Raw genomic sequence first — 12,750 nt, 5'->3', positions numbered from 1 at the left:
GGGCTGCATTCTGCACTTCTGCAGTGCCAAACATAGCAGTAGCCATTTCCTTTTTGTGATAACAGATAACAAACCTTTCAAAGCCACAAAGTGACAAGAACTAATAAAGACCAGGCATTATCCACCCTCACGTTTCTATTAAAAGTTCTATAAGCATCACAAAAGCCTCATCAGAGCAGAACACAATAGTTCTCCCAACACAAAAGCCAATATACAGTGACCAAGAAGATGGAAACCCACAGGAAGTTTGTATTTCTCTTTGCCTTCAAGGCTACATTCAGATTTTTTCCATTATGTTCACTGATCTCAGATAGAAAGGTAAATGAATGCTAGTCCAATTTAAATCTTTCTTGCTGCAAGAGTGAATGCACCCAATGAGAAATTTGATGCAGAAGTTGGGTCCTAATTAGCTGAGGCTAAAGCACCCAAGCACTCCCAGTATCAGTTCAGCCTGACCTCAGGGTAATGAAATTTCAGAATTGAGTCTTTACTGGCAAAGGGAAATTAAACACTGACTACTACAGAGAGGTTAATGCAGAAATTAGGGGCATTTCCTTGAAGGATCACAGACTTGGAGGGTGGGAGTGGGATGAGATGGGACACAGGGAACAGGAAGAGGAATGGAAGATGGGAAGAGAAAGAGAAATCAGTGCCTTAGGTTTGGATACCTCCTGTCTAACTGGGCTGTATTTCTGGAGGAAGAGTATATGCTTCCTCTGGTAATTGTATAAGCACTTTTTCATTCTACTCCTTGAGGAAAATAGTGAATTAGACATAGTGGCTATTATTGATACATTTCAAAAGCTTAAAAGAAAAGGAACACAGATTTCTGAATTTGACAGTAGACTATCTCCAAAGGGCAAGAAATGCACTTGCAATAGAGAGATAAGTAGCTTACACTTTTCTTTCGTTGGTCAAGGGGAAAAAAAAACATTTTATAAGGGTACATACTGTTGCAAAAAGAAAGATCCATGAGCTGAATGTGAGCTGGATGGAAAAATCCAGACTTGCAAATTTATGACATTATTTTTTATGTCTCATGCAGTGTCCTGCATGTCCAAAGACTACCAAATGATAGAGCAACTGAAAGGCAAAATTGAAGAAATAGAAATCCAAGAAATGTCCGATGGGATGAGCTGGAATGAAAAGTCTTCTCAAGATACCAGAGCCTGAGGGAAGAGGAGAATTCCAAAGGCATTTCCACTCAAGCAGCATTAATCACACCAACATCAGCTCCAGTTACCCACACAGTGCTGCAGACAGCCTGATTGCTGTGCATGCATGTGAACTTATCCACGTGTGTTCTTCCATTTGCAAGAGCAAACACAGCAGCTCCACCAAAAATGTCTACTTATCTTGCATAAGTCCTCATTTTTAAGACCTTTGAATTTTTGCTGCAACAGAAATTTTCAGGTTTTTAAGTTTTTAACACTGATTTCAGTCTGACACATAGAAGACTTCATTGTTACCTCAGCAATAAATTCTGCAACTAAAAGCCCAAATTCACGATCTGTACAGAACATTCTAAAGAAGAAATCATTGTTCAGAGTTTAAATTCTCCAGTAAAAAGGGCACTAGGGAAGACAATTCAATATTTAAAGCACAAAGAGCAAAGCCTGGGGCAAGAGGACTGCCACTTCAGTTCCTTACTGGCAGGTCCAGGGGATAGAAAACCTCTCTTGGTTGCAAACACAGGAACAGCAAATAATTTTTTTACCTCTCCTACTTTTTAGTAAGTCATAAATCCAAAATGCTCAAAGGAGGGTTATTCTCCCCTTCCTCTAGGATCCTGCAAACCAGTAGGATTGCAACATTTGCTTTCCCTCTTTTTTTTTTTTCTCTGAGTCTCTATCATGTCAGGAGCATGTGGTCACCAGAAGAGAAAGAATTAATTACCACTTGGCTTCGTACAGGATGACTGATGAATATTCACTTGGCAGCTCAAATGGACTTTGCTTCAGTGGAGGACTTCAGTGAACCAAATATTTCTATTACCAAATCACATGGTGCTTTATACAACACTTGTCAAACTAAAGTGGGAAAACCATCCCTGGCAAAAGAAGGGGCAAAAGGAAAGGGTTGCAGTGATTTAGAAGGGCTCACATAGAGGAACAAATAAAGTATGCTTCCAAATATTTGACAGTGAATTTTCATTAACTGCTTTGTCATGAATCCAAGAAAAGGATGGCACAGCAAGGAGAGAAGTGAGCCTGTGGTCAGCAAGTCTACAGTGAGCAACAGGTGAGCAAGCACTGTTTAGAAATCCTCATCACAGCAATTTTTAAGGGAGGTACCTGCTCCCAGGCAAGAAAGTGAGTCACCATCATAAAGAAGGAACATTTTTACACCAAAATAGCCACATAAACCTTTTGTGAACAGAACAATGCTGGCACAGTTGCAGATAATTTGAGCACAACTTTGTTTTCAGAACCAAACATATGAAGTATATTCATTCAATGTTAGGGCTTGTAAAAGTGTGTTTATAACAAAAAGCACCTTTTAGTCGACTGAACTTTGTGAATTTACACTCCTGTTAAAGACATATAAATATATACTTTACCTGTGAATTTACTGAAGTCAGAGATCCCAGCAAGTACCAAAATCAAGAACAAATTCCATTTCCTCCATTCACCCAACACCCTGAGGAAATTATATGGACACTTATAACTACTAGAAAACCCTTATTTCTGACCATTTTTGCTAACACAGGTGAGTTCCACGGAAACTTTTCTAACCAAACACCAGGAAAACTTTGGTAAAAAGAATTACAGAAAATATTTTGTAAATGTCATTCCACAGGATAAATCCATGACACTAGAAACAAAGGTTCATGTGTTACTACAACCAGGCTTCAGTTGGAAAGGGACATAATTTGGAGAAAGCAGACACCCTAAGTCTAGTCCCTGTGCTAACAGAACCACACCACCTAAGCCATTGCTGCCAACTCCTGCAATATAGGAATATTGTAAATTAGGAGGGTTTTTTCAGATTTTATCACTTTTCACAGTGTTAAAAAGTTGTGGTCCTTATCTTGAATTCTTTAAGCTTTTTCATCTTTTCTCCCCATGTCCTTTAGAGGAAAGGGGTGACAGTGGCTCAGGTGATGGTGAACCTACCACAGTCCTTTCTTTTTCATCCAACAGTGGGCATAAAGATTTTAACCAGTAACTTCCTAACCTGCAAACAAACACTGCTGGCCCAGGTCAATCCAGCACAACCCAAACCTGCTCCCTTTAAGACATTTCTCAGAGCAGGAGAAGGCTCTTGCCCAGAGCAAAGGTTAGGCTTGCCTCAGATGACTCCTTGAGTGAGTTTTTGAGTATAATATCAGCAGGAAAAAAATGCAAAGCTGATGAGAAATGCATGTGATTAGCACTTATGCCCACAAGGACAAGACAGTCTATAAAGATATCACACATTCAGAAGCTTGGTTAAATAAATCATCTTTTAAATCAACCTTTGCCCAATCAAAGTCCAGTCTTACTTACAGGTACAGTCACAGGAGGAACAGCAAGAGAACTCCAGTGAAGGCTGCTTTACATAGATACACAGGTAAGAAATTCCTTTGTTCCTAATCCCTTTTCCCTTGGAAAACTCCTTTTAGCAATACAAATAATTTTGCACAAATCAAAAGGTGTTGTAGGCAGGGCATTGTAACCTTCTCTCCACTTCTAAATATGAAGAAATAATTTTTCCCATCAAAGTCCACTGTTTCTCTGTGTAGTACTGGTTTTGCATGTTAATTCCTGGGATTATCACAGATTGCCAGTGTTTGTCAAGAAAAACTGCTTTGAATTGTACTTGCAATTGATACAGTCTGATGTGTTCTAAACCATGTTCAAATAACAGGGAGGTTAGTTAATTAATTTAATTTGTTAGTTATTGCCAGTGCAATACACAGAGACTCAAAAATGCTCAAGGCACCTGACCATGGACTACAGGTAAATCATGATCTGCAGGCTGCATGTCCTTGCAGGCTGGAATTCCTGTATGCTCCAGTGACATCTGTGCCAAACTCACACCACACATCCATGCTGTTCTGTGTGCTGCCCAAGTAACATCAGCAGTGCAGCTTCAGCTCCCACAGCAGAGTCTGCAGCATGAGGAGCCACAGCAGTGGCTCTGCTCTAAATTGCTCTCACAGAAGGATTTGACTGCCAGCAGATATAAAGAACTGACTTCTGTCAGTAAAGAGACAAAAAAAGTCTTTCCAGTAAAATAATAGCCAAAGTTGCTAATTACCTGGATTTTTCAGCTGGAGGAATTTGTCTTCACCTGCCTCATTTCCCCATCTTCATGGATCTTTGGCAGCACAACACCTTGGGAGGTGTTCCCTGGCCCCACCTGTTATTTACCTTCCACCATGGGGTACTCCTGCATGGCAAGCTTCACCCAAACCAGAGTTCCTTTACATCACAGAGCAGTTTAGGTAGGAAGAGACTTCTGGGCATCTCTAGTTGTATCTGAGTGCCCCCAAGAGGAAAAGCTGGTTGGAATTCCCTTGCTGTGCTGCAGCCTGTGTCTGTTGCCTCTCATCTTCCCACTCTAATTTCCAAGAAGAGTCTGGCTGTGTTCTCCACACAATTCAGATATTCAGTGGGAACATATCAGTAAGAAGTTCCCTGTACTTTCTCTCCCCAAGACTGAAGAAATCCAGCTCTCTCAGCCCCCTTGAATAAGTGCTTCAGAACCAAAATGCCCTCTGTGAACTAGCTCCAATATGTCAATTACTCGGGGAGATCAAAACTGGGGACAGTACACACGTGGCCTCCCTAATGTCAGATGGAGGGGAACAATCCCTTCACTCCAGTTATAATCCCTTTTCCCAAAACTTCATTTCCTCTGTAAGACTTAATCCTAGTATTACACCTCCTCCTCAATCCTTACAATGTTTTCACAAGGAGACTTTTCTTATTTCAGTTCTGCAATTTGCTTAACATCATTTGAGATACAGAGACAAAAAAAGCAAGGAGAGTCAGAGAAAAGGGTTTGATTTCTTCTCCCTAGCCTTGTTAACTAAATTCAGCTTTGCACAGCTGGATTTCCTGAGGCCAAAACAAAACTCCACACCAAAAAAAACTCACCCCAAGAATTCTGACACTAACCCTCTCAGCAAGTAATTAGAGGGAATATACCCTAGTTAAGCTTCCTGTTCTTACTCACAGGTATTTTTTCCATCCTGTCTGGTAGGGATGACTTCTGCTCTGCAGCCCCGAGAGTGTACAGTGACCAAGAAGCCCCAGAAGAAGTACGGCTTCTTCCTGCGCATCGAGGAGGACACCGCGGGGCACATCATCCGCGACGTGCGGGACAACAGCCCAGCCCAAAGGGCGGGCCTGAAGGATGGAGACAGAGTCCTCAGGGTTAATGGTGTCTTTGTGGACAAGGAGGAACATGCACAGGTACAGCTCTGTTCAGTCTGGGATCCACACCATGCCCCCATTACCCAGGCTGCTGTGTGAAGCTTTTTCTTCCAGTTTTTATGGCTAGGAAATCCAGGAGCAGAGTCAACTGCTCAGAGTATCTCCCTGCATCATTCATTACTCACCATGGGCATGGAATGTCTTTGGGGTGCCAAAGACAGTGGACAGTGCAGGTTTTCCTCTTTTAGCTCCATCACTCAAGTGCCTGCTTCCATTTCCTCTTGTGCATTACAGGTGGTGGAGATTGTCAGAAAGAGCGGGGATTCCGTTGTTCTCCTTGTTCTGGATGAGGCATCCTATGAAGAGGCACAAAAGGAGGGAGTGAATTTGGAAGAGCTGGGTCAAAAGGCATCCACAGGACAACAGCAGGAGCAGCAGCGCCCTCCATCCACGGCCAACAGAGGAACCACTGCGACTCCACAGCCCCGGCTCTGCTACCTAGTGAGGGAGGAGACGGGGTACGGCTTCTCCCTGAAAAGCACAGAAGGTGAGAGCCTGGAGAGAAGAAACTGGATAGATACAGATTATATAGATGGTGATAGATATAGATGATATAGATATATCTGGCAGCAGGGACAGAGACAACCACAGTTAACACGTGGGGGCTAATGGGGACACACAAACTGTTCTTGCTAACAGAAAGAAAAGTGAGAAGTAGCAGGATGAGTTCAGACCCATCTCCAGCACGTTTCTGTTCAGCATATGCAGTGCAAGGTTTTCTGAGGACCATGCTTCTCATGGGGTGGAAAACAGACCAAAAAAAGAGAGGGAAAAATAATAAGCTATTTTCTGCTTGTTGTTTAACCCCACCTAACAAAACTAAATTTACAGTCCCTGCTCAAACACTTGATATACACTCAATGTGCTATGTTAAGTCCTGTTCCATTCCTCAAAATCACCTCAGGAATCAGCACATGAGGTTCTAGACAGCTGTAAGAAACACTTTCTCTGATTTGTAAGTTAATTCATTTAGAAAGAAAAGGATTTCAAACCTTTTCCATATATGCCTTTTTTCCAAGGCCAGTCAACAGAAGAGGGAGGTCTTCTGGAAAGCACCACCTCTTAAGAGCCCTCTGAAGAGTATTTTGGAATGCAGTATAATTGAAGGACCAAACATAGAAGGCTTCCAAACACAAGAAATTATGGAATGTATAGAACAACAGTAAAAGCAGCTTCTCTGTTCAAAATTATGGGGGGGGAGGAGGGTGGTAGGGAGTAGAAATCAAATCCCTTTCAGCTATGTTAATCAGCTGCTTTGCACTCCTGGTAGGGAAATAAACACCAGTTTGAGCTGCAGATAGTGAACAAAAATCTCCCTCCACCACTGAAGTGATTTTTCCAGGCCAGAGTAAGAGACAGAGGAGTGTCTGTGTGGAAGGTTTGTGGTGCTCCTGCAATCTGTGTGCAAGCAGAGGCCAAGAGTCTCTGAGGACATCAGTGCTGAGTTCCCTTAACCACTATATTCAGGCCTATTGCAGTGACTTACCCTGTGTAACGAGTTTCCATTTATTTTAGGACAGAAGGGCTTGTTCCTAGTAGAGCTTTTACCACAAGGAGCAGCTGCAAAGGCTGGTGTCCAAAATAACGATCGTCTGATTGAAATCAATGGGAAAAATGTGGAAAATGACACACACGAGGAGGTGGTGGAAAAGGTATTGATTTATCTTCTGTTCTGGCCTGCTTTCACAGCAACCTGTCAGGGTTACTGAGGAGGCCAGGCTGGCTGATTAAAGCACTTCTCAGTAGATCTTGGGAGCTGCTGTTCATGTACCATCAACACATCAGGGTAGCCCTCTGCACCGGCTCTGCTGTCAAGCAGCCTGTTGAACTGCCTCTCAATGAACACTGCCACCAAGACAGGCCAAAGAATTTTAAACACAAGTATGCTGCTGCCAGGAACCCTATTAAATAAATTCATTTCCTAGAAGTCCTGGAAATGCTCCTAATGGCAGGAGGGCAAGTCACCAAGTGTGGTTTCCAGGCAGGAAGAAGGAAGCCTCTGATCATACATTCAGAATGGAGCAGGGAAGATTTCATTATTTTAGACAGTAGTCCCTTTCTCTGTGAAGAAGTCCGAAACTCCTGAAAATTACTGTGCAAGGAATTTCACTAATTAGCTGCAAAGAATGTGGCTAATGAGGCTTACAGCTTTCTGCTGTTGGCACTGCTAAAATACAGCTGGAGCTGAAGAGATTTCAGAGAGCCATGAGACTCCAGCATTCCAGCAGCATTCAGTGCACATGGCTAACTATGGAATCATGCAACACCTGTGTTTTGTTGAGCTACTGCAACACCAGCAGCAGAGTGACACTGGTTAAGATGAGTAAAAGGAGCACCCATTAGAGTAAAAAGGATTAACACAAAAACAGAATTGGAGAGGTTGAGCAGACAGAAAAAAACCCCTCAGAGTCAGTAATACAGGGGGACAGAAGAGGACCACGAGTGACAGAAACTTGACTCCTGTCACTGTAATCTAAAATATAAAATCGAGGTATAGATGGAACAAGAAGTCTATATTGTAGAGTTCCATACCTAGAATAGCAAATACAATCTACTCAGGCTCCCTGGATTCTGCAGCACTTATGTCACCCCATGGCCCTCCACAGGTAATTCCTTACAGGTCAGAAACACAATCTGAAATTTGGAAAATTTTCTCATGCATTACATGCCCCTGATTTTGTTGTGGTCCAGATTTCTGACTGAAGGGGGGGAAAAGAAAAATCAAATTTATAGTAGCATGGTCTGGATTAACAGCACCCAGACTCTGCTATGTGTCAGTGCACCAGTTACCAAATATCCACAATTCCCACATGCTGTTGAAGGGGTGACATCTGAGATTGTACATGTGCTGTCACAGGTAAAGAAGTCTGAAAATCATGTTATGTTTCTACTTTCAAATGAAGAAACAGACAGCTATTTCACAAGCCAGAGGATGGCACTGAGCAAAGAGAACGCCAACCTAAGTTTGCTTCCCCTCAAACCACGATTTATTGAGATCCAGAAAGGAAAAAGCGGTTATGGATTTTATCTGCGGATGGAACAAAACTCTGGTGGTAAGATCCAAGTTAACACACATACTACGGCAGCTGTTGTACCATTTCCTTCTATAGGATGTTTGCAGCCCTCATTCTCTTTGGGTTCTCACTGGCCATCTAGGATAAATCCTCAGGGAAAACAGCCTCAACATGAAGTGCAATTCTGACCATTTACCTTCGCTTTTTAACATCTTTAAAACTCACCAAGCTCTGCCTTCACAGCAATTTTTCTCCCCTTCTTATCTTAGACCACATAATCAAAGATGTTGATTCTGGAAGCCCAGCAGCCATGGCAGGTCTAAACAACAATGACATCTTAGTGGCTGTCAACGGAGAGCGAGTGGATGGGCTGGATCATGAAAGCGTAGTGGAAAAAATTAAGCAGTCTGAGGAAAGAACCTCCCTGTTGGTGGTGGATAAGGAAACTGATAGTATGTACAAACTGGTAAGAAAATGCAAACTACTGCTAGGAACTTTTTCCACTTGCAGGAAATGTCTAAGAGACACCTGTATTCCAGCAACTCCACTTACACTTGTAAAGGAAGTCACTAAACACCCAAATCTTTGGCCTCTTCTTGATTTTTATAGACACTATTGGAACAATTCTAAATTCAAACACATCACAAGAAAGGTTAAGGTTTGCTGTTAAGACATCAAATTCAGAGCTACATGACTCTAACCATTTATGAGTAACAAAGTTCCCTTCTCACATAGATCAACACTGTAGTTTTCCACTCAGAATAGGGAAGAATTCTTCACCGCAGCTAAAGTCAGAGTCATTATCAAAGTTTCAAACAAAATATATTAAGCATGAGAACCTGAAACAGATTCCACAAAAGAAGTTCTTATTTTAATGTAGTTTTGTCACTTTTTTTCAGGCTCAAATTTCCCCTTTCTCATACTACTGCAAAGAACAGGATTCAACCCCAGCTAAAACAGAGGAAAGAGTGGAGCTGCACATGGAGCAGAAAGTGAATCATAAGCCAAGGATCTGCAAGATGGTGAAAGGACCTCATGGATTTGGCTTCAGTTTAAACATGATCAAGAACAAACCTGGATTGTTCATTACTGAGGTACTAATGAAGAACGAGGAGCAAGGAGAAGCTCAAGTAGTTTTGGGCAGTTTCCTCCCCTCCATCCTGAAAACAAATGCGAGAAAAGCCACAAGTCTCTTTTCCAATGTGCTCGGATCAGAGCTAGAGTTAGGTCAGACTGACATTGTTGTTTCAAGATAAATTATGAGCATCAGAAAAACATTCCCTTTTCTGCTAGACATCTAGAAGGAGAATTCAGCTTTTGCATAATCATGAGTCTGGCACACTAAAATGAGTATTTCAGACAGAATTGGTTTTTACTGTAGAACAGCTTAATTAGAGAGATGCCTTTGCCCTATTCTACCCACCTTCTCTGAATTCCACAGCTGGTAAAAGCCAAACTCCTCCTTTCCCAAATTACATCTGTAACTTCAGCTTTCTTCAGAGCAGGGGTCCCATCCATTACTAAGGGATCTGTGAATTGTACTAAACTTTGAAGTTATTGAACAGAGATCTCCAAATAGTTAGAAAACTTTTCCTATCTGTCTTCATGGTTCTACCATGCCACATTCCTATAACATAAATCTATCAATATCAAGAAGCATTTTAAAATCTCAAACTGATGGGAGCCATGTTTATGATGTCTGGGCCCATTTTCTATCCCAGGTCCTTCCTGCCCCACAAACCTCCCCTTCCTCTTGCTCATTTCACCTTAACACAGGCAATCCCTCAGCTGTTGATGCATCTTTCCAAGTTTTATGCCAATATCCTGCTTTGAACCCCCCTCTGCAGGTACAGAGCCAGGGGCCAGCTGGCAGAGCAGGTGTGGAAAACAACGATTTCCTGGTGGAAGTGAACGGAGTGAACGTGACCAACGAATCCTATGACAAAGTGGTGGCAAGGATCCAAAGCACTGGGGACAGACTGACACTGCTGGTGTGCAGCAAAGATGCTTACAGGTACTTCCAAGGCCAGAACATTCCCATCACAGCCTCCATGGCAGACTCTGACACTTCTGAGCCTCCTGCTCACACAGAAAACCATCCATCAGAGCCAGAGAGGAACTCACCTGAGCCAAGGGAAAGGGTGAGTAATCCTGCATTAGGCAGATCCTGAGGAATCACACAGGGGAGACGAAAAGAACTTTGTTTTCAGGTAGTAAGTTTTCCAGAGCTAGGACTGTTGACTTGCTTGGATTTTTGCAAGTTATTAAAAGGAAAGTTTTAATTATCACAACAACTCTTCTTTTCCCCCACATGTAATGCAGGTGAGTATCTTTAATGCAAGATTAAATCACTCAAAGAACACATGTACAAGAGATGTTATGGAACAGGAGAATCCAAACAGAGTAATCCCAATGATGTGAAACAGGCAATACAATTGTGGAGGGAAAATGCTTAAATTCACAGAAAACATAAACAATGCTTGTGAAACCACATGAAATATTTCAAAATGAATCATTTTGGAGAAGGAACAGCAACTGATACCTTATGATGACATTTTCCACACAATGTGCTGATTTGAAATTATTTTACTCACTTCATGCCACCAGAAAGAATCTGAAGCATCACTAAAGTCAGAAAAGCAAGAAAGTATTACTTCTTGAAACACTTTTAACCCTCTGTGTGGTCAAGCTTTAACTGTTAGAATGCTTATTTTCTGATCATGCAGAAGAGATAGACCTCACCTTACAAAGGTAAGACCAATAGTGTTTCCCATTGATTTGTCTGCAAGTTTTTTCAAGAATGTCTTAGTCCCCAAGCTGCATTTTGCAGAAGTTAGCACTACTGTTGTCTTCAAATTAAGCAGATCTGGGAATTCAACAACAGAAACGCTCTACTGAACAAATTTCTCTCAAAATATACTTAACCAAAAAAACCCTTCAACGACAATGGTATTTGTTGGTTCATTCTGCCATCTAAACAAGTGTGTGATTAGTGCAGATGAAAACAGGAGTCTGCAACAGTGCAGACTATCAAAAACATGTTTACAAATTGAAAATAATCACAACATCTTTGTTACTCCTCTGCAGGCAGACTCATCTTCCTCCTCACAATCAGCTGCCTCCACAAGAGCTGACGACGATAACAGTGATGACACAAAGTTGTGAGGAGACAAAACCATGCCAACAACAACAAAGAAACCTGCCAAATCTTTTCTTCAGTTCTTCTTTGCTATTCCACCTCTCAGAACTTGGCTGCTCCAAGCAGTGCCAGAGCCATAAAGAACACCAAACTCTTGATGCAATAAACACTTCAGTGTAACCTGCATCCATTTAACACTCTGCAGTTGTGCTCCACTGGCACAATTTCTGCCTTGTGAAGTGGGCACTCAGTCACTTACTTCTGAAAAGGCTTAAAGAACTACAACTTTGTAATTAATTGTCCTGCAGCAGATGCTGGAAATGTTTTATAGATTCCTAAGCATCCTAGCCTGGTATGGATAAGCTCTTAATAAAGACCAATTGATTTCTGCCCATCTCCCAGGAAAGGCAGCTCTCCCCCTAATCCAAGTTCATCACTTCAATCTCTGTGGCATCTCTTTGCTTACAGCAGTACAGCTGCTCTAAAATGGCAAAAGCCCAGGTACTTTGTGCATTATGATTCTTTTTCCTGCTCACATTGTGGAAATTTCTTTCAAACACTAAGCTAACTTTGTAATTCACAACTCAAGAAGTTTCATCACTATCCTCTGCATACAGCTGTGGATTAGAACAGTGTATGTAGTTCAGTCACACGTTTGTCTAACCTCAAGTCACCACCATGTTGTGTTGAATGTGACACAAATGGTTCTGTAATACTGCTGCAGTGTACTTTGCCTCCTTCCTGTACACCAAAGACAATACAGAAATAAATTGTTTAGAGTGGTTATTTTCCCCCCTCCCAATCTTACTCTCACCACCGACAATGCTCCAGAACAAATATAAAACAAAGCCTCAGAGAGTGGTCATGAGAGTTTAAGTCACAGGAATAAAATTTGTAACATACAATGTAAACAAGGCATGGCAGTGGTCTTCAACTTAACACTTAACTCTAGCAGAGAGGAACCCAAAACCTCAGTTCCACTTATACAGAGGGAAAAGAAAGCTGACACACAGTAAGAGAAAGCAAATCTCCAGTTCCTAAGGATAGTAGGTACTAGTGATACACATTAGTACACACTACGTACAGAAATGGGAGTTCTCTCCACTCCACTTCTGCCAGACAGGAAATCCTAGCCACCTTCTGGCTCAAATCCAGCCAAATCTTTGGGACTGAC

General features: G+C 41.9%; 1 protein-coding gene across 1 annotated transcript; it reads left to right on the top strand.

The window, feature by feature from the left end:
* The first annotated feature begins 5,192 nt into the window (after positions 1-5,192).
* Positions 5,193-12,331, top strand: PDZK1 (PDZ domain containing 1). The gene is made up of 8 exons (XM_033052356.2): positions 5,193-5,402; positions 5,658-5,910; positions 6,939-7,075; positions 8,281-8,476; positions 8,707-8,903; positions 9,337-9,531; positions 10,285-10,578; positions 11,525-12,331. The coding sequence occupies exons 1-8, from the start codon at positions 5,193-5,195 to the stop codon at positions 11,600-11,602; spliced, it is 1,560 nt and encodes a 519-aa protein (XP_032908247.1). The 3' UTR covers positions 11,603-12,331.
* Positions 12,332-12,750: the final 419 nt, after the last annotated feature.

This window comes from Catharus ustulatus, chromosome 2 (assembly GCF_009819885.2).
Source record: "Catharus ustulatus isolate bCatUst1 chromosome 2, bCatUst1.pri.v2, whole genome shotgun sequence".
NCBI classification, from domain to species: Eukaryota; Metazoa; Chordata; class Aves; order Passeriformes; family Turdidae; genus Catharus; species Catharus ustulatus.
Note: the sequence above shows the minus strand (reverse complement) of the source record. Positions and strands in the feature narration are given on the sequence as shown.